The sequence below is a fragment of the Ambystoma mexicanum genome, chromosome 10 (genome assembly GCF_040938575.1).
Source record: "Ambystoma mexicanum isolate Mex_15411 chromosome 10, UKY_AmexF1_1, whole genome shotgun sequence".
Lineage (NCBI taxonomy): Eukaryota > Metazoa > Chordata > Amphibia > Caudata > Ambystomatidae > Ambystoma > Ambystoma mexicanum.
In genome coordinates, this window is record NC_090932.1 from 620873981 (window position 1) to 620896922 (window position 22942).

The following is a 22942-nucleotide window of genomic DNA, read 5'->3' on the forward strand; positions in this document are numbered from 1 at the left end:
AGGTTCTCGGTCTGGTGCCACGCACAGAAGATTAACCCTCTACGGATTACGGCTCCCCAAGTTCTGCCGTACCTGCTGACGCTGGCCAAAGCTGGACTGGCACACGCGTCCATCAAGATTCATCTGGCTGCGATCTCCCGATACACCAGGACCACGGGACGGACGTCCTTGTGGTCTCATCGTCTGGTGAAAGAGTTCATGAAGGGACTGTTCAGATCGTTCCCGCCGGTGAAGGCTCCGGCCCCGGCGTGGGAGCTCAACGTGGTGCTGACCAAGCTCATGGGACCTCCGTTCGAGCCTCTGCACTCGGCCCCGTTGAAGTTTCTGTCGTGGAAGACAGCGTTTCTTGTGGCCATCACCTCCGCACGACGGGTGGGAGAGATCCAGGCCCTTTCCTGCAAGGCCCCGTACTTGACTTTTCACGACACGAGGGTGGTGCTCAGGACGCACCCCTCCTTCATGCCCAAGGTACCGTCGGACTTCCATCTCAACGAACCCTTGGTGTTGCCTGTATTCTTCCCGTCGCCTTCGTCGCCGGCTGAGAGGACTTTGCACTCGCTGGATGTGGCTAGAGCGCAGAAGTTCTACGTGGACCGCACGAAGTGTTTTCGGAAGACGTCACAACTCTTTGTGAACTTTGGACCTGTCAATCAGGGGAAGGCTCTCTCGAAGGCTTCCATTTCCAGATGGCTCTCCGGCTGTATCATGTACTGTCATCGGTTGGCAAACCGACCGCTGCCCGGCCGTCCGAGAGCCCATTCCACCAGAGCGATCGCAGCTACCACGGCGTTCCTTTCTGGTGTGCCCCTGCTGGACATATGCAGGGCTGCTACGTGGAGGACGACGCACACCTTCACGAAGTTCTACTGCGTCGATCGGGATTCCAGGGAGGAGTCCAGGGTCGGCCAAGCAGTGCTGCGCAACCTGTTCGCCTGAGGTGAGCCTGGTGAGGAGGTAAGATGCTTAATGTTGAGTTTGATGCAATGCTTAATGTTGAGCCTTTGCCACCTCCCGTGGTTGTGCATGTGTGTACTGCTATGTATTCTTTATTCATAGCATGTGAATCCATGCCAGACCCCATGCTGGAGAAGGAACAAGTTACTTACCTGTAACTGTTGTTCTCCAGCATGGATTCACATGCGAACCCTCCCGCGTACCCCTCTGCGGCTCTTCACTTGGTCATACTGCCACTTCACGTGCTTCCAAATCTGAAGATGGCTGCCAGAGGCGGTGCTTAGGTAGAGGGCAGTCATTGGCTGTGGTCAGTATGACGCAGAGACCAGTGATTGGTTGTTACTACGAAAGACAGATCGGAAACGAAACTGATACTGGTTTTTTCTTTACCGAGGATTCCCAGCCTGACGACGGGGAATATTCATAGCATGTGAATCCATGCCAGACCCATGCTGGAGAACAACAGTTACAGGTAAGTAACTTGTTCCTAATACATAATTACACGTAATACAGACAAAACACAAAGAGACAACAACACATACAAATATGAGTATTTACAGGGACAGAGAAGTAAGCAAAAAAGCAGAAGTAGTAGCAGAAAGAGTTCATAACCTAACTGATTATCTTTATGCAGAGAAATGATTGCTCTGTTTCAAAGCTGCTACTTACTGTATGTAGCAGAAGTAGTAGCAGAAAGAGTTCATAACCTAACTGATTATCTTTATGCAGAGAAATGATTGCTCTGTTTCAAAGCTGCTACTTACTGTATGTATGTGTATGAAATGATGTCGGTGAACCCTAAGGAAAGGAGTGCGAGTAATATGTATACAAATATGAGCATATACAGGGAAGGTATAGTAATAAAAATAAAACTGAGAAAATTCTGATAACTCTAATGATTATCTTCATGCACAGAAAGGATTGCTGTCTTTCAAGCCGGTGTCTTCCGCTATAAATATATGTTTCATATGATGTGACTTGACCCTAAGTCTACAAATATAGTACCTTTTCAATTTTTACTTCCTGACTGTTACTGAAGAAAACTATGTGGCTTAGATTTGTCAGTAAAGGAAAAAAAGGGAGAGCCAGCCATGTGATGTCATCAATGACATTTGTGATGTCATCTTTGATGTCCTTGGCGTTAGTGTTGGCAGTGCACAGTGGCGCGAGTTATGGTTGCTTATCTTACCATAACTGATGAATTTCAGGGGTTTTTCGATTTTACTTTGAACCATAACGTCCCTTTAACAACGTTTTTTTACTGAATTTGATAGGTTTTTAGTAGCGCATCTTAACCATAACGTCCCTTTAACAAAGTTATTTTACTGAATTTCATATGTTTTAGTAGCACAACTTAACCATAATATCGCTGACTTTATATACATGTAACATAGAACATACTGATCCCTAGCTAGTGATTTCGATGTCCGCGGACTACCACCATGTCCGCGGACATATCGAAAATCTGAGCGTGGTGAATGTAAATTTAAATAGTGTGCCCCATTTCCCCATTGAGGTTGGCTCTGAAAAGAGCTATTTTTTGGGGTGGGGTTTGCAGATGCTTGACAGACGCCTGTTATTTTGTATATAAACGGCATTACTGGAATCAATAGTGTCATTATTACAGAAGAACATAACAGCTCTAAGCATGAAAGCACACATGCCTCGGTTGATTACACACCTAGAATTGTTTGGCTGAGGAAAAAAAACTGAGCTATTGTCCCATATTGCCCTAGGTACTAATCCAGAAAAAATTACTTTGGCATTTGGAAGGATGTTCATTACTGCTTGAACCAAGTGTTCCAAATCTGCCAACAAAGTAGGGGCATTGACATAGCCCAAATGGAAAGCACCATAGTGCAAAACTACCACATGGGGACTGTTGATCCTACCCATATCTTCACAAACTTGTACAATTCCCTGTACATTGCAATCAGGCACAGTGCTCCACACCACCTCCACGCACCAACACCCTGACTTTCTCCACTTCTGCCATCTTCACTACACACAGTCTCTTTGAACACAAATCCACAACCTTAACATCTGATTGGCTGATCCATACAGTCTTCTTTTCATGCTGGATTTGCTGGAAAACCCCTGATGTAGCACGCCCTGTCCTCAGACCGCATAACTCTTAGACAGCCCTTCTACCATTTCCACTTCATTCTCTGTGCCATTCCCTCATTGGATACAGCTAAGCAGGCACACAATACAGCGAACGTCCTCAGAACACCCCCATTTTGTTTATTTTCGAACATTTCAGGACACCGCGAGTGTTCTTAGAACACTTTCAGCTTGACAACGAACAATACAGACAACGTCTTCAGGACACCCCCTGCGAACATTCCAGGACCGCACGAGTCGTCTTAGAACACTTTCAACTTGACACCAAATCCATTCTGTTTATTTACGAACATTTCAGAACAGCCGTGTTGTCCGCAGAAAAATCGAACACAACAAAAGTGTCTAGCACATAAAAAAAAAGAACATTGAACCTATCTCATACTCTGCCACCCTCCCCAAACACTCTTACACACCAACACACTCCGCTAAATACAATTTTTAATCCAAGTTTCACTGCGCTGTCCGCGGTCGTCCGTGAATGCAAGATGGCGGGCGCCACAGAAAATCTGACGCGCTTCACGCACCACGCCGTCCAATCAGCGAACACGTCGCATGTCATCATGCGATCATGACATCACGCAAGCCGCTCGGCCAATCAGGGCACTGTCCGCGGAGCGAACAGAGATATCACTAATTTTTTGCCTTACATCTTGGTCATTTAAAAAAAACCTACTGGACGGATTTACACCAAATTTGCAAAAGCACGCTTTCGGGACCAAGCCCCCGCTCCTGCCGCAAATTTGGTGTAAATCTGTCCAGCGGTTTGGGCTGTAGACATGCGCAAAGTTTTTTCCCATTATGTTTATGGGAAAAAACAAAAGTTTTGGGACCTCCCATATAACTTTGCCCCCCCTGGACCAAACATCTCCAAACTTTGCAAAGAAATTCAGAGTGGGCCATATACTCTTTTTGCAAAGTCTGGTGAGGATTCGTCCAGAGGGAGCGAAGTTATAAGCCGCCCAATAAATGCTCTTCCTGTGGCAACGCCAACTTAACCATAACTACATGGACGCTACCGCGTCCATGTAGGTATGTATGTATGTATGTATATGTATGTATATATATGTGTATGTGTATATATATATATATGTGTGTGTGGTGTTGCCCGGTGATGGGCATTGGAGCATGAACAATTTTTGACATGGGCATGGCATGTTTTACTGGTGGTGTGAAGAAAAGCCAACTTAAGTGGTGTTATGTGAAGGAGGGTTTGGTGTGGGGGGGTTCTACAGTGGGACTGGCTGGTTACTACTGTGGCATGTAATAATTGTGTACTTGCATTAAGGACAAATCCAACAGAAGTGTTCTTACATGGGCTAGGGGATGACGCATCTCCTTACTCTGGCATGGCATTGTTTGACTGGTTTTAAGGTCAAAGGCAACTTAAGTGTTCTTACATGGGTGGGGGGAGCATTTGTGCAGCCGGCAAGGACATGTTTTCTTACTGTTGCATGGCTTTTCTTTTTCGGCCATTAAGGCGAAGCCCACAGGAGTATGTTCTTAGGAGGGGATACTGGCATATATTGGCAGAGCAAGCATGGACATGATTTGTTATAGTATCATTACTGGCATTATGGGAAAAGAAAACATGAGTATGTTCTAATGTGGGAATACTGGCATTTATAGGTGCACCAGAATGGACATGTGTAGGCACAATCGATATGAAAATGTTTTTACACAGAACTGCCATATAGCTGACAAAGGCATTATGAATAGGCATTGGAAAACTCTCGTGTGCTTTGTTGGTGACTTGTCATCTAATGGGCTTTTTCTTGTCTTAACATACAATACTGATTGTAAACTGTGTGGATTTTTATATAATTTATCACAAAAAGTGTACTGTAACATGCACCATTTTAACCCATAATTTAAAACTCCTTTGCTCCTACTCTATGCTCGATTGTTCCTGTGCATTTGACCAGGGGCAGATTAAGCCCCCTTCCCTCTGTGTGGCTCTGTTTAGTGTGGGCCCTACTGCAGTAGCTCCAGGCCCCACTTGTTCCACAATCCTGGCTACGCCTCTAACAGGATTGTTCTTTGGAACGAGGAGAGGGCAGAAAGAGAGTACTGTGTAAAATGATTAAGTTCACAAAAGGGGGCTTCAGTTTTTAGTTTGATTTTTCTTTGATTTGCGTTCCTACTGAAAGAATATTACAATCCTGCTTGTAAAATTAAATGAATAACAGTCAAAAAATAAACAGTTGCAGCCTTCATATCAAGCGAATATTCATAAGACTGTTTCAAACCATTCATACCTTCCTTTATCTTTCCAGATAATCAAACTTAATCGACGCCTGCTGCTTCTAGAAGAAGAAAACAAAGAGCGTGCAAAAAGAGAAATGATTATGTACTCCATTACAGTAGCTTTCTGGCTCCTCAATAGCTGGATGTGGTTGCGGCGATAAAACTTTGCAGTGTTTACCATTATAGTGGCTGAAAGTGTAAAGACCAAGCAAGATCTTCGTTCCTCTAAATTGTCTGTTGTCTTACATTTTATGCACTCAAACCATCCTGCATTTATAAAGGACATAACATTTTAACGTGGATGCAAGTCCCACAGCTCTCTAGTATTCATTCATATATGCTATCTCTTATCCTTCTTTGCATGTCTTCGTGGAAATAAGTAGGGAACATTTTTTGCTTAAAAATGCTAAACTGACTTGCACTGGTTGATCTGATCATGCATAAACTTGTAGCTGGAAAATATGAATTGTGTACCATTGAAAGAAGAGGGTAGAAAATAACATTTTTGAAGTGTGTACAAATTAGTCTCACTGTTTTTTCCATTTTGTTTATATTTAAGACCACGTTTTCTTTCCAATCACCATAATTTGCTGATTTCTATACTTGAATTTAAGTCTGTGCCAGGTAAAACATTTCCCGTCTTTAAAAAGCATGATCCTTGTGAAACACACATTAATAGATTTAACTAATATGAACTATTTGCAAAAAATGTGTGCTCGATTACTGAAAGGTGTGTGCAATTTGTTTTTAGTTTCATTTTTGCAGTTATTTTTCTATGAGATGCATTTTAGTAGACTTGTGTGCGATTGCAGGAATTGCAAATGTAGAAACAATGTGATGTATTTAATAAACTTTAACACATGTCAGTTTCACTGGTCTTTCTGGAAATATTTTGGTATATTGAAACAATATTATTTATATTTGCACTGTGACAAAACAGCTTGAAAAATGTAAAACTATTTATGCAGTGTGAATATTTGTTGTACCACCACTATATTGTCTTGAGTGGTCTGTCATTTACTAGCCCCAGAAAGGTAACACTATGTATATGCTCTAAAATCTAACAGCCTATTGTTTAGCATTGAAAAAATATTCTAAATGAAAGTCTTCATTGTTAATGTTACAACATAAGTCAGTGATCAAAATAAGTGGATCACGACCAATCTGGACGCGTTAAGCTTAGCAAACCAGGATCTATGACATTTGCCTTTGAGATTCCTAACTCGCAGAATGCTGGTGTGCGTTTGCCCGTTTTCAGAGTTTATGCAGAATGTACATTCGAAGGGATTGTGTCCTCCGACGTATTCCTCATCTTAGATATCTCCTTCCAGCTCTGCTGGCCTCGGAAATTTTTTTCTCTCTAGAGGGCGCTGCGCGTCGATGTCCTTCGAGCCGATGTCCATCGACAGCCGCCGTATCGACGCCGACGTCATCCTGGCTATAAAGGCTGCGCGCAGCGCCCGTTGCTCAGTTCCGTTTTTCCGTGCGTACTCAGTGCCTCGGAATACCGTTGCTCAGTTTTTGTCAGGTTAAACCTATTTACCTCGAGTTATTCAATCCGTACTCGATGGCTTCTTCATCGGAACCGACAACTCCTCGATCCGGCTTCAAAAAATGCCGAGATTGTGGGAAAAAGATGTCGCTGACTGACCCTCACAGAGTTTGTCTGTGGTGTTTGGGAGCTGAACACCATTGTTCGGAGTGTGAGGACTGTATGTCCATGACAGCTAAGGCCCTGAAGGAGACTTTTAAAGCTTCTTCTTCGTCGACGAAGTCGAGACATTCGTCTCCTCGTCACCATTCGCGCTCCAGATCTCGGAGTGGGTCTCATCACTCCTCGAGATCGAAGCACTCGAAGAGGAGACGTCGAAGATCACCTTCTCCGTCTTCCTCTTCCTCTGTTTCGCCAAAGAGAATCCCGTGCCCCACGAAACATAGTTCCCGGGCTGAATGGGAGGAATTCCGCAAAAATATGATGAGGCGTCTTCGAGAAAGCGCCCTCGACCCCCTCGAAGACTGCCGAGAGCGATGCTCTGGTCGAAAGACCCGAAGGTCAAAAACGCTGCGAGTCGCAGTACCCGGCGAAGGAAACCTCTCGAGCGCGTCACGAACCCTCGAGCAGGACTATGACCTCCAAACCTTCCTCGAAGGTTCCGTCGACGCCGTCGACGAAAGTTCCGTCGAGGTCGATGTCTTCGACGCCGTTGTCGAAGGGACCTTCGACACACGAGTCTGTCGACTCGACGCCAGCTTCGACACTGGTGTCGACGCCAAGAAAAGTCACGGTTACGACACACCCAGTGTCTATCCCCAGGTCCTCGACGTCGATGGCTTCGAGATTGTCGAGTAGAATCCCAATTTTGTCGAGGTCTTCGTGGCCTCCGCCTTTGTTTTCGACGCCACGCTCGAAGCCTTCGACGTCGGCATCGACGTTTTCGAAGCCGATTATGACAAGTTCGGCACCCTCTGCCTTGGAAATGGGGTTTACACCCTTTATGAGTTCAGAACAATTGAGAACTATGTCCTCAATATTGGAAGAGGGTGAATTGTCTGAACAGGAAGACACATTTGAGTTGCAGGGACCTGTAACCCCAATTAGAGAGGAATTTTCCTCTGAAGAGCGCAGGTTAAAGGATCTTCATGATTCCTTACATGAGGCAAGTGGGTTAGACACCTCCCCTGAGGTGGAGTTTGCTAGGCCAGACCCGGGGGAGCATGCTGAAACCCCCTATAGAGCCTTAATGGCCAGGATCACAGAGTTTATGGGGTGGTCTGCACCTTCACAATCTTTCCAACAAGATGACCTCACGGATATTCTTGACAAAGGCCCACAGGAGGATCCTGTGGTGCCTTTTCATAAAGCTCTTCAGAGGAAGATCATGACAAACTGGGAAACCCCAGATGTCATACCAGCAGTAAATAAAAAACTGTCTACAAAGTACAGGGTATCCTCTACACCCATCCCCAGAAAGTCTGGTGGTACAGGCAGCATCCTCTACCGATGTTGAGACGGCTTATCCTACTGTCCCACAGGACAGGGACGATAAAAAATATGATGCTATGGCAAAGAAAGTCTTTTCGGCATGTAGCATGGCGTTAAAATCTGTTAATGCTACTTGCACCCTTGCTAGATTCAGCCATACACTTTGGGAGTGTGCTTCTACAGCGGCTGACTGCATCCCGGAGGGAGAAGAAAGGGATGCGTTCCTGAATATTATACAGGACGGTAAAGACGCTATGTGCGAATCCCTCCAGACGGGCATTGATTCGGCTGACAGTATCAGCAGAGCAATGGCGGCAAGTACAACAACCAGGAGATTCGCTTGGTTGAGAAAGTCTGGTTTTTCCCCAGATGTGCAAGCCAGGCTCTTGAACATGCCATTCGATGGCTCTTCTTTGTTCGGGAAAAAGGGGGATGACAGTTTAGAGAAACTGCAAACTTCAAAAGCAGCAGCAAAATCCCTAGGAGCTGCAATCCGTCAGACACCTTTTCGTCCCACAGGAACCTCTGCGAGGGGCAAGTCCTTTCGCTTCTACTCCGCATTCGGAAGAGATAGAGGACGACCGGCTCAAAGGGGACAAAGAAGAACTACCCGAGGTGGACGAGGTAGATATTCAAAAGCCGCAGCAACAGCAGGTACCTCTTTACCATCGGCATCTGCATCAGCCGCCCCAAAACCACTCTGAGGACTTCCCTCACAGGACACCTGTAGGAGGCAGGTATGGCAGGCTATCACGTTAGATGCTTGGGCATTGGAAACAGTTGCCCAAGGTTACTGCCTACCTTTCCTATGTATACCTCAGAGTCATCCACCGGGGATCAGCTCTCAGAAAGCTCCAGATCCGCTCCTCTTGCAGGAAATTTTAGACCTGCTAGAGAAAGGTGCCATAGAACCGGTACCTGTAGCGGAGAGGAACAAGGGCTGGTACTCCCCTTACTTTCTCATTCCGAAGAAAGACGGAGGACTGAGACCCATCTTGGACTTGCGAGAATTGAACAAATTACTCAGGAAAGACAAATTCAAGATGGTCACTCTTTCTCAGATCCTCCAGGCCCTTCAGTTCCAGGACTGGTTGGTATCTCTGGACCTTCAGGACGCTTATTTCCATGTGCCTATCCATCTCAAACACAGGAAATACCTGAGGTTCGCAATTGGCAACTCTCACTATCAATTTCGAGTGCTGCCATTTGGGCTGACCTCCGCCCCGAGGGTCTTCACCAAGTTAATGTCGGTAGTGGCGGCAAATCTAAGGAGGGAAGGGATTCACGTCTACCCCTACTTGGACGATTGGTTGATCAGGGCTGTTTCTTCGGAACAAGCTCAGATCAAGCTAAATCACGTGTGCCACCCCCTTCACAGACTGGGCTTCTCCCTCAATTTAAAGAAGTCACAAATGATACCATTGCAGAGACTCCAGTTCATAGGAGCGATCCTGGATACTTCCCTGGGAAAAGCCTCGCCACCAGAGGTGAGGGCTCAAGATATTCTACAGATGGTTACCAAGTTCCAACATGCCCAATGTCTCCCAGCCTTCGACTTTTTGAGGTTGCTAGGCCTCATGGCATCCTGCATTTTCCTAGTGCCAGAGGCTCGCCTGAGAATGAGATCCCTCCAGTGGGCACTGAGGACTCAGTGGTCACAATTCTCAGGGAGAATGACAGATCTTCTTCAGGTTCCCGACAGAGTAGCTCAAGACCTTCAGTGGTGGGCCTGTCAGGAGAACATTCTGAAAGGAGAACAGTTTTGGCAACCCTGGCCGGAGATAACCGTAGTCACGGATGCCTCACTCACGGGGTGGGGAGCCCACGGCAACGACTTCACCATCAGCGGTCGCTGGTCTCCATCGGAGTCCAGACTACATATCAACCTGTTAGAGCTGAGAGCCATCAGACATGCGCTGAAGGCGTTCCTGCCAGCTGTACAAGGGAAAAACGTCTTGATAATGACGGACAACACGGTGGCCATGCATTACCTCAACAAAAGAGGAGGCGTAGGATCACTACCCCTGTGCAGAGAGGCGATGCAGCTCTGGTTTTGGGCAATCCAAGAAGGAATCTCTATCGGCAGTTCACCTAGCCGGAGAGAAGAACTTGACAGCGGACGCTCTGAGCAGGCAGAGCACAGTCTCCCACGAGTGGGAGCTAGCTCTGGAAGTCCTTCAAGAGATCTTCGCCCTTTGGGGAACCCCTCAGGTAGATCTGTTCGCCACCAGTCTCAACAGGAAATGCGATCTGTTCTGCTCAAGGGAATTTCCCCCGAGAGGAGCTCTGGGAGACGCGTTCATAGTGGACTGGGAGTTTCCGCTTCTGTACGCGTTCCCACCGGTCCCTGTCATTCCTCAAATTCTCCATCCAGACATCAAAACCCTCAACCTTCACGCTTGACTTCTGAAAGGCTGAGGTACAAGGATTGGGACCTCCCTGATGATGATATGGAGGTGTTGCTTTCGGCAAGGAGGCCAGCAACAAAGTCTTTATACCGCTGCCGTTGGAACAGATTTTGCAGCTGGTGTAGAGAACAGAATATCGACCCTTTTTCATGTGGTACACCAATGGTTTTGTCCTTCCTACTATATTTGGCAAATTCAGGCCTTCAAGTTGGCACCATTAAGGGCTATCTCGCAGCGCTATCCATCTTTAAGCGCACTGCGGAAGAACCATCCTATTTCAAGTTACCCTTGGTAATACAGTTTCTTAAGGGGTTAACCAATGTTTATCCCCCAAGACCATTCCAAGTTCCCCTATGGGATTTAAACTTAGTCCTAACTTTCCTGATGGGCACACCTTTCGAACCACTCCATTCTTGTTCGTTAAGATTCCTTACCCTTAAAACTGTTTTATTAATAGCACTTACATCTGCTAGAAGGGTGAGCGAATTACAAGCTCTTTCTTGTAAACCCCCTCACACCATCTTTCACAAAGACAAGGTTGTCCTGCAAATGAAGCCTAATTTCCTCCCAAAGGTGGTTTCTGAATTCCATATCACTCAGAAGATTACCCTACCATCTTTCTATCCTTCTCCTCACCCGGGGAAAGAGGAAGAGAGGTTACACAGGGTAGACCCTAGAAGGGCTTTACGTTTTTACATCAGTAGACTAGCCAGGATAAGACAGGCATACCAGCTGTTTGTAGGTTACACAGGTCACAAGCTGGGGTTACCAATAACTAAGCAGACCATTTCCAGATGGATCATTCTAGCCTTTCTGAATGTTATAAATTGGCAGGAAAAGAGCCACCTCAAAACCTTAGGGCTCATTCGACCAGAGGTATTGCAGCTTCATCGGCCCTCAAAAGAGGTGTGCCGGTTAAAGACATCTGTGCGGCCGCTACATGGTCGTCTGTCCATACCTTTACACGATTTTACAATTTGGATTCCTCCTCCAGTCAAGAGACTAGGTTTGGAAGGGCTGTACTGCATTCTATTCATCAATAGAAGACAGCATGAAGTCGGTACTCCCTCCTCCAATAATAGAATACTGCTATGGGAGCATATCTAAGATGAGGAATACGTCGGAGGACACAATCCCTTCGAAGAACAAGTTACTTCTTACCTTGTAACGTTCTTTCGATGGGATGTTCCTCCGACGTATTCCTCATCGACCCTCCCATCCATCCCCGCAGTTCTACTTCCCTTGTTGTTGCAGCTTACGCTCCTTCAGGGTGATTAGTTTAGTCCAGAAAGCATTATTGTGGGCTACAAAACGGAACTGAGCAACGGGCGCTGCGCGTGGCCTTTATAGCCAGGATGACGTCGGCATCGATACGGCGGCTGTCGAGGGACATCGACTCGAAGGACGTCGACGCGCAGCGCCCTCTAGAGAGAAAAAATTTTCCGAGGCCAGCAGAGCTGGAAGGAGATATCTAAGATGAGGAATACGTCGGAGGAACATCCCGTCGAAAGAACGTTACAAGGTAAGAAGTAACTTGTTCTTCTCTATTATTTTCCTACCACTGTACGGAAGCACTCCTTTTCTGTTTCCTCTGGAAAATCAATGTGAAGGGGGATAAGGGGGTCACTGTGCGACAGAAGGTCCCATTTCACCTGTCAGGATAACAAACAGAAGAAACACATTGGGCCTCATTACGCATCCGCCGGTAACCCTGCCGGTGCTACCAGCAGGTTGCCACCGGACCCGTAAAAAATGACTCACTTCCGGGTGCCACTGGACTATTACAAGTCCGGCAGCCGGGAAGTCAGGCGCCGGTAATTTTGTTAATCCCCATTCCCATATAGTCAGAGAGGACTCTATGGAAGTGGGGACACGGAAGCACCAGCACCGTTGTTGACGGTGCTGGTGCTTCCGTGACGGCTTTGTCTACCGTGACCACTGTGCCCGGCAGGGTCAGACCTGTCGGGCACAGCGGCTCCAGCAGGCAAACCCGTAGTTTGCCGCTCCGGAAACAAGGGTGCCGGTGAGCTTACCGGCACCCTTATTTCTGGACCGGCAAACTCGCATGAGGCCCATTGTCTCCAGATTGATCCATGTGTTTTGTATCAATTTAAATAATTAAACATCCATTTGTGCAAATATGTGAAAAAAGCATAACCCAACGTTTGGAGCCATAAAATTAATCAACGTGTATTACATATAGCAGTGTGTGGAGGTCACAGTCCTCCTTGTGATGGCTTCATAGGCTCTTTCAAAGCAAAGTACCACCATTGTACATGAGGAACAAGGTGCCCTAGACAGCCTGATGCATATTGGGTTAAATAAGCATCTTCAATGCCTTCTGGTCTTGATGGGTTATCTTCTCATCATAACTTTATTTCAGCTAAAAGCCATACAAGTTTTACAAACGCAACATCCAGCAATGCACAATAATTCAACATCACAGATGGCTTTCCCATAGGTATACAGACAGGTTAAGCACAGCTTTAAATTGAAATTGAGCGGAGTGTCGCTTGGTAATAGCATAAATAACTGGGTTTGTGCCAGAAGCCTATGTTCGGGCAGAAAAGAAACTGAATGCTATCAATGGACCGTGTACCTTGGTGGTCTGAAGAAAGACCTCGCTTGGACGCCTATTCCCCAATGGAACAGCATTTGCTCCTGTGAGCACAGACCAGTGGGGGATATTTTCACAGGACAAATGGCTTGGTACTATTAGGGAATTTGATGGAGGTCCACATGACCTAAGATTTAATACGCCCTCAACTAGATTATGGTCTCTAAGGTCAATTCTAATGGTGTTGTATGCATTGGCTCCCTGTTTGCAAATCCTGGTAATTTGCTCTCGATTGACAAATAAGCAGCCCCTCACCACCCGGATCCAGTAAAGGCACTTATTTAAAAGGGCGTTTCTGGGCTCATGGTGGCTTGGGGCAAGCTTGGGGACTCTGAGATAAAAACGACCCCCCTACCCATGGTAACAATGGCCCTCTTTTATTAACAGTTAATCTGTCTAGAGCTTTACACAGCCGAATTGTTGCCCTTCCTGGTATATTGATTACCCCCGGTGCCCTAACTAAATGTGGGCTCGGGGTGGGAGGAACGATGGCCAGACCCACTGTGGGCAAAGTTATTTGCATCTAACTTGGGCAATGTCTTCACACCTGCTGGGCCTGTTGAAGCATGCATATTTGTTTTGGGTCTGTTGTTGAGCCCCCTATCACTCTGGTTAAAACGAGTGGCATCGGGGCTAATTTCAGACACAGGCAAACCATCTGCCACTTGATTCTCTTGGTCCTGTAGGAAAATGTAGTTTGAATTTCAACTAGGACTCTGCATATCAACAAGGGTAAAAGATTGGTCCCAGTTCGGGTGAGCAAGAGTGTGAGATTCATGTGTGAGACTCGGGCTGAATCTAGTAGATGTCAATATTGGGAATGCACAGACCACATGCTAAACAAATAAAGATTTTGAATTGGGCATTGAATAACAGGGTGATATCACTTTGCACCATGACACCACAGTTGTGGGCAGAGTTGCATTAAAATAAAAACATGGGACTAACATATACTAATATACCTTATCCATATAACATATTCCATGCTGGCAATCATTGCAAATCAATTCATGCCTTTTTATAAGCTTGGTGTAGGTTGATAAATCCAGTGTGCAAGGCATTTGGCCTGTGCAGGGGTTAGCTTGGAAATGCAATAAATAATAAGGCTGCGCTGTGTTTGAAGGAAGACGTGACAAGTCAGAAGGGTGGAATGTGAGATCCTTTCTGCTAAAGACATTGTATTGTTTAAAAGATTTTCAGAGCAGGAAAACTGTGCTGAGATGTAGCTATTTTCTTCCTTTGCTACCATTATAAGCAATCCGGATGAACATGGTCAGGGCTTTCGAGAGGGCTGGTTGATTGACAAAAAGGGAGGTGGTCTTGAAAGACCTATGAGGTCACAGAAAGGGGCAGGCATTTCTTCAATGTATAGGTAGGACCTATATTCTGAGTAGGTCTCAGAAAAGGCTTAAAAGGATGGTCGGTAAAGGGCTGGGGTGTTTTCTCTCACTGGTTCGGGAGCAGGCAGCTGTCTCAGGAGAGGTTGCACAGTCTTAGATGCCCTTATCCTTTCGCTGACTTCAGGAGAAGTGTGTGGCCGAAAGGCTGGTAGAGGAATCCGTGGGCTAGTTCCAGGCAAAAAGGGTGTGGCCCAGATAATGGGGTCGCAAGCAGTTCGACACACACACACGCCTCGTGAGTTCATTTAATTTGAGGCGCATGATAATGAGTGAATATTAGATAGTGTCGAGTGGGTAAATATTTTTTTTTTAGGTGTCACACTGTACATTTTAAACATAGACTGCTGTATTCATGTTTCCTCATTACTGCAATAAAATTCAGATGTGACAGAAGCGTGTACTCTGCCAAGTTTTGTTGTGAAGTTCAACGCTCATGGTGGCAGAACTTAAGGCATTGTCACAAGTAGAATCTTTTGAAACCATTTGCAGGAAAGGCTTAGTTTTTTTGAAATACAACGTGGATGTTGTGCATTGTACATAACATTCTGTGTAACTTGCATATTTCTAACTTCCGATAAAGAATAACAATTCGAAAGTTGAATAATTTCAGATTTTTTATTAAATATTTTGATGCATGGTGGTAACACGGGACAATGGGAAAAACCAATAGTGTGAGTTTGTATTACTGCCTGTGGTCATTTCACTTTGCCACGTGTGATAAGACAACAACCAAACTGGATTTTGTACACTGGGTTTCAGAAAGGGTGTGTGTGTTTGTTCTTATTTCATTTACATGGTAAATGTATTCTGAGATGCAAGCCAAAAGGGCATAACGTAGAATTTTAAATAAAATACTGCAAAGAAAAAAGTCATCATTGAGTGTGTACGAAGTAAAGTATTTACTTACCGTTAGTAATCCCGGTATACGAACAATTATCAAGCAGTACTATAAAGTTAGGCTCACCACTATACCACAAAATGCCAAAAATACTGCCAGAAATCTTTCAGCTTGGTGCATTGGCTGGGAAGTGGTAATCCTTGGGAGTGGCCTTGCATCATAAAGCATAAACAAATTGTATTTTCATTCTTTCAAATTGTGTGTTCATTCTCAGAATTAAAACTTTAAGCAAAACAGTGCCATGTGCACATTGACTTTTTTACTATTGTCATTAGCACTAATCCCACCATGTCTCAGATTCAGGCTGAATTATCTGAGTTATCAGACTATGTTGAGGCAAAAATTTTCGCTTTAGCAAACTGGTCATCTGAAAATCTGCTCGCATGGAAAGACAGGATTTATACTGAAGTGGAAAAAGAGACCCTGGAAGACATATTTGGTATAGGAAGCATTATCCAAACATGTCTCGTTAGACTGTATCGAGCTTCAGAGTATAAAGATGAGCGAGATTGCATCATTAGGGTATCCTCAAAATTGTTTTTTGCTACATAAATTCATACAATTGTGAGAAAAAGAGAGAAACAATTTGAGAGTGAGGAGGAATTGATTCATTTAATTACAGTGCTAGATGATGTAAGGCAAGATAAAGATGTTAGTGTCTGAGATCCAAACCCTTCGAAAAGATAATAGTGAGAAAGATGAGAAATTCCGTACCATGGAAAAAGAGATGTTTAAATTATTGGATGTTCATTCTACACAAAGATGCAAATCGATGTGTCTATAAAGGGTCACCAAGACTGCAAGTGCGTTTTGTTCTCATAAAATATAATAATACACATTGTATTAGTCACAATAAAGTATTCCAAAGAATCATAAAATGACCAGATTACATAAAACATTGCAAAAAAAATCTAAAAAAACAAACACAAGTAGATCAATAAATGGGGGTCTTGCTCAAATGGTACAAATAGATCCTATGTGTGAAACTTTACACTGGGGTCGTATTTCCTAGGTTTTTCCTCTTGTACTCTGACAACCCTACTTGTAAAAGTTTCTGTCCATCATACACAAATATCAGACATTCTTCAGGGGCAAAATGTTGTCTTGTGTCTGTTGTGTTTAAAATTCTTCTTTTCTTCAAAAATTTCTGTATTGTACCCTGTTAATAAAGACACTTTTTTAGTACTGCTAAGTCTAGATCCTATTTAAGTTAGATCTTTCCAATTCCACAAACCCCTGTGGTTGTGTAGGCATGCTATCCATTACATACCTTATAGGCTGCTAGGGTCAACCTCAATTGGTTGTGAATATAGATATCGTTTTTCTTAGGGATTGTCAGTCTGCTTCCTCTTACTCCATTCTAGAAACATAGCGGAGCATGATCTCAGTCTAAAAATCTACCAACCCTATAACTTTCTTTCATAGAGGACAACATTTCCTGAAATTAACACAAGTATTCTTACCTGTGGTCACCAGTTTATATTAGTTCCCTAAGAGTCAGAATTGTCCACAGGGAGTGGTTCCCGAAATGTAGTAGTCGGTCCCAGCTGCAGGGAACTGCAAACAAACTGCAAAAAACATGGAAATGTGGCCAATTAGCTACAAGGGTTCCATGTTGTCATATCGGCTGTAATACACACCATTGAGGATAGATATATCAGGATATAGGATAGATATACTAGGAACTTCCGCCGGCAGGTGGAACAGCCGGCGGCCACCACAAGGCCACTAAAAGGCCAAGCTGCCCTGTTTGCCCACATCAGAAACCTTCCGGCGAGCGGGCCGGAGCCCCCACCTCTACTCCTTCGGAGCGGGCAGGAGCCCCCACCTCTACTCCTTCGGAGCGGGTAGGAGATCTTACCCCTCCTGGGTCCTTCCTGCCACCACTGCAGGGCCTCACTTGCAGGCCTACCACCCTTTTGGCTCACAACACGCACGCGCCGACATTACAAAGAAACAAAATGTCGGGCGCGATGCGGGATGAAAGCGAGGCTCGGCCTCGACTTCGTTGCTAGGCAACGCGTCCCTGCTCCACATTACCAGGAACTTCCGCCAGCAGGCGGAACAGCCGACGGCCACCACAAGGCCACTAAAAGGCCAAGCTGCCCTGTTTGCCCACATCAGAAACCTTCCGGCGAGCGGGCAGGAGCCCCCACCTCTACTCCTTCGGAGCGGGCAGGAGCCCCCACCTCTACTCCTTCGGAGCGGGCTGGAGCCCCCACCTCTACTCCTTCGGAGCGGGTAGGAGATCTTACCCCTCCTGGGTCCTTCCTGCCACCACTGCAGGGCCACACTTGCAGGCCTACCACCCTTTTGGCTCACAACCCGCACGCGCCGACATTACAAAGAAACAAAATGTCGGGCGCGATGCGGGATGAAAGCGAGGCTCGGCCTCGACTTCGTTGCTAGGCAACGCGTCCCTGCTCCACATTACCAGGAACTTCCGCCGGCAGGCGGAACAGCCGGCGGCCACCACAAGGCCACTAAAAGGCCAAGCTGCCCTGTTTGCCCCTGTTCGTCGCTGGCAGGCGCGTGGCGCTCGCCCCTATCGAACCTTGCTATTGGGACTTGCTTCCGTCATAGACATCCACCTGCTGCACCTGTTGCCACCCTTCTCCATAAAAAGTACCTTCGGTCCAGGATCCATAAAGTGCCGAGTGCCAGGTCTCATGCTCCTTCTGGAACCTACCTACAACATCCTGATTATGCTGGCACCTATTCAGGGTAAGAAGCTCACTACCAGCATACAACCCCAACCGTTATTGCAACCTTGTTGCACTGTTAATGTATGGCTGTGTGGCCTGAGTATACTCGCCACTTTTAAATTGTGTTGTGCCCTATGGTCGCTTTCAGACCACTCTTAAATTGTGATGTGCCTTAGGGTCGCTTTCAGACCACTCTTAAATTGTGTTGTGCCTTATGGTCGCTTTCAGACCACTTTTAAAATGTGTTGTGCCTTATGGTCGCTTTCAGGCCACTTTTAAATTGTGTTGTGCCTTATATTTGCTTTCAGCCCACTTTAAATTGCACTGTGCCTTATGCCTTTGTCAACTTCTAAGTGCCACTGTGCTTAGAGAGGCATCAGCTTCACCTCACTGATGATCCCCAACAAGGGTGAAACACGTGTATGGGGTTGCTGGTGGTACTCTCGTTCAGATTGGAATTGCCATTGTATTTCGGTGCTGGACTGCCCCTGGGCAGGACAAAGACTGATATGCAAATGGATATTTCCCATCTGTGAAAGGCACAGTGAGTAAAAGCAGTGGCTGCGAACTCTCAAGTGGTTAATAACCACTGAACAGGTTATCATGTCTGTTCTTGCGAGAGAGGGGCACCCGCTATCTTTGTAAAACTATTTTTTGAGGAACCTGGGATTGGTAACCCTAGGTCTCCTGGGGGCAACCAGACGTGGTCTCCCTCTCACTGTGCTTAGAGAGGCATCAGCTTCACCTCACTGATGATCCCCAACAAGGGTGAAACACGTGTATGGGGTTGCTGGTGGTACTCTCGTTCAGATTGGAATTGCCATTGTATTTCGGTGCTGGACTGCCCCTGGGCAGGACAAAGACTGATATGCAAATGGATATTTCCCATCTGTGAAAGGCACAGTGAGTAAAAGCAGTGGCTGCGAACTCTCAAGTGGTTAATAACCACTGAACAGGTTATCATGTCTGTTCTTGCGAGAGAGGGGCGCCCGCTATCTTTGTAAAACTATTTTTTGAGGAACCTGGGATTGGTAACCCTAGGTCTCCTGGGGGCAACCAGACGTGGTCTCCCTCTCACTGTGCTTAGAGAGGCATCAGCTTCACCTCACTGATGATCCCCAACAAGGGTGAAACACGTGTATGGGGTTGCTGGTGGTACTCTCGTTCAGATTGGAATTGCCATTGTATTTCGGTGCTGGACTGCCCCTGGGCAGGACAAAGACTGATATGCAAATGGATATTTCCCATCTGTGAAAGGCACAGTGAGTAAAAGCAGTGGCTGCGAACTCTCAAGTGGTTAATAACCACTGAACAGGTTATCATGTCTGTTCTTGCGAGAGAGGGGCGCCCGCTATCTTTGTAAAACCATGCCCCACTATATTGGCATTACTAGCCACGATTAGGACTTTCCAAGTCCGAACCCTTGCTGTAGCATATCCGCCTTACAGATACTAACATGATCTTCCAACCTAGACTGATAGTACATTTGCACCCCAATTCCCACCGGACTTACCAAATACAAGCACTATCTTGCCACTCCCACAATATGTACACTACTACCTGCTTCTCACACTCACGTGGGACCATAGCCTGGACTCTCCTAACCATCACCATAATAATGGCCCTCACCAACTCTACACCCTGCAACTTGCAAGAGAGAAACCTGCGACTTAGAGCTAGGCTCCCACGACTTTATGACATCAAAAATAAGAGAACCAACCCCCCAGTACCCACGCGCACCTCCAATACCATTAATCCTAACCTCCTAGACCTTGCGACGATAAATCGTCCTGAACCACTTGATTACCCATACTACAAACAGAGAAGACCCAACCACCCCAATCCCAGAACTGCCAAAGATAACACGATAAATCCAACACTATCAGGAGCCCTTATTAATGCCAGGTCCCTTATAGCACACAATACCGAAATAGCAGATATACTGTCTATGGACAATTTAGATATCCTTGCTGTCACTGAAACCTGGCTCCATGATGCAGCTGGTCCTGCCCTCTCGACTGCCATACCAGACAACTTCAATATCCTAAGAGTCGACCGACCCAACACTAGAGGAGGTGGCCTGGCCATCATAACCAAAACACATCTAGCTGCCAGACTCACCCCACACCCAGCTTTCACATCGTGTGAACTTCTCTTAGCTAAAATACCCATCTCAAACAACAGCACTCTTACAATACTTCTTGTGTACAGACCACCAGGCCCACTAGGCAACTTTGAGGAAGACCTATCCAGCCTCCTCACTGACTGCATTAAAGACTCCACTCAGCTCCTTCTACCAGGCGACTTTAACCTAGGCTTTAATGACGTTGAAGACAAACAAGCCTAAGCAATCCAATCCATTCTAGCCAATCACGACATTACCCAAAATGTCCTTGCTCCTACACATACAAAAGGCCGCACGCTAGACTGGATAGCCAACCACAACTGCAACATCACCATCTCCAGTATCCTACCTCAAATATGGACCGACCATCATCTTATATGCTTCACAGCCAACATCAAACCTCCCAAACCTAATAAGAATAAAATAGCACCCCCCATGCCAACAAGAAGTAAAAAAGAAATCACAGCTGAAAAACTACTTCCACTTCTCCTACCAACTCTCATAGCTAGTCCTAATGACTCCAACCCTAGTGAGTTAGTTGAATCATTTAACAACGCCATGACCAAAGCTCTAGACTTGATTGCCCCTACCAAACTCCATAAAAGTAAACGTGAAACTCACCTTAACTCCTGGTTCACCCCCCACCTCAAAGAAATGCGTATCCAAAAACGCAAACTCCAAGCTATTTGGAGGCATACTCCCTCTGCCGACAATAAAACCACACTTGCTAACTTTGCCAAAAAATACAAAAAGGAAATTATTCAAACGAAAAAAGACTAATTCAACGATAGAATCAGCAAAGCCAATTCTAACTCCAAAGAGCTCTTCACTATTCTTCGTGAACTGAAAAACCCTATTGCCCCCACAGGCAATGTCCCCAAGGACAAATCCTGGTGCACTAGCATCCAAAATGCTCTAGCAAATAAAATCATAACCCTTCAATCTAAAATTGCTGAGAAAAAAGCCTCCCTGAGCCCTCACGGTACTCACACCACCCCATTGAAGGAGTTACCCAGCACACCCTCCCAAAACAACGGTAAACCCTTCAGGTTTACCAATATCTCTATATTGGAAACTGAAAAGGTCATTCTGTCCCTTAAACCGTCTAATTGCCAAGGCGACAGTTGCCCTGCGCAAATCATTCAGGATGCAGCTAGAGATCTAGCACCCTTCATCTCGAAACTTATTAATGCCTCCTTCAACACGAGCACTGTACCCACCAACCTTAAAGGATCCTGGGTCCTCCCCCTTCTCAAAAAACAGACACTTGACCCAGCTATCCCCACTAACTACAGGCCTATCACTACGGTCCCATTTCTCCTTAAAATCATTGACAGAGTAGCCTACCTCCAAATCCAAAACCATTTGGAGACACACCAACTGTTAGTTACACGGCAATCTGGCTTCAGACCACTGCACGGTACCGAAACAGCCCTCATTGACCTCAAGACACAAATCGACGAGCTGAAGGATAAAGGTAATACAGCTATGCTCCTCCTCCTTGACCTGTCAGCGGCCTTTGACCTAGTGGATCACGCAGTATTATGCAACCATCTAGCGTCTGCCGCTCACTTCTCAAGTGAAGCTATAGCATGGGTACAATCCTTCCTAGCCAACCGTTCGATGAGAGTGTTCTCCCCTGTAGCGGCAGCGGACCCAATCCAGATCACTTGTGGTGTCCCACAAGGCTCATGTGTCTCCCCGACTATGTACAATATCTTTACTAAGCCTCTCTTCGACAAACTTGACAAATTAGGGGTAACCTACACGAATTATGCGGACGATACGCAGATTCTCATACCTCTATCAGGCAACTTTGTCGAAGACACAGCTCTAGTAAACAAAATCTACCTCCTCATTCAGGCATGGATGGCCTCCCACGGCCTCTGCCTAAATGACGACAAAAGTGAGATATTAATACTGGGCTCCGACTCCAACCTAAAAAAACTGAGTCCCAACTATCGTAATTTCAACATAGATGGCAACACAATTAAGGTGGCCACCGAGGTAAAAACACTGGGCTTTTACCTCGATTCCACTCTATCCCTTAAAAAACAAGTTAACACCCTGGCATCCTCTACAGCGTACACCTGCAAATTAATCAGGACCTGTAGACCTTACCTCTCTAAAACCAACTGCATCATGCTTGCCAATGCATTAGTCATGTCCAAACTGGACTATTGCAATGCCCTCTATGCAGGTGCCAACAAATCCATCATAAATAAAATGCAAATCCTTCAAAACAACGCTCTTAGAGCAGCCCTTGACATACCCCGCAAAGCACATATTTCAAACGTTAGGAAAGACCACCACTGGCTCAAAATTAGCGACAGAGTCCTGCTCAAGACACTATCGCTTACCCATAAAGGGCTCAACAACACTGCTCCCCCCTACATCTCAGCCAGACTGACTAGAAAATCATCCAGGCACCATACTAGGGCTACTAACCACTACCTGCTCGAAACCCCTAGATTCAGACGCTCC

At 45.8% G+C, this 22942-nt stretch overlaps 1 protein-coding gene across 8 annotated transcripts in view; it reads left to right on the plus strand.

Moving 5' to 3' along the window:
- MFF (mitochondrial fission factor) overlaps window positions 1-6188 on the plus strand; it is a 532802-nt gene extending 526614 nt beyond the window's left edge. For all 8 annotated transcript variants that reach the window (XM_069618195.1, XM_069618198.1, XM_069618199.1 and 5 more), the window contains one exon: window positions 5352-6188. In XM_069618195.1, coding sequence (XP_069474296.1) covers window positions 5352-5483 — 132 coding nt within the window. In that variant the 3' untranslated portion in view covers window positions 5484-6188. The remainder of the gene's footprint in view (window positions 1-5351) is intronic.
- Window positions 6189-22942: the final 16754 nt, after the last annotated feature.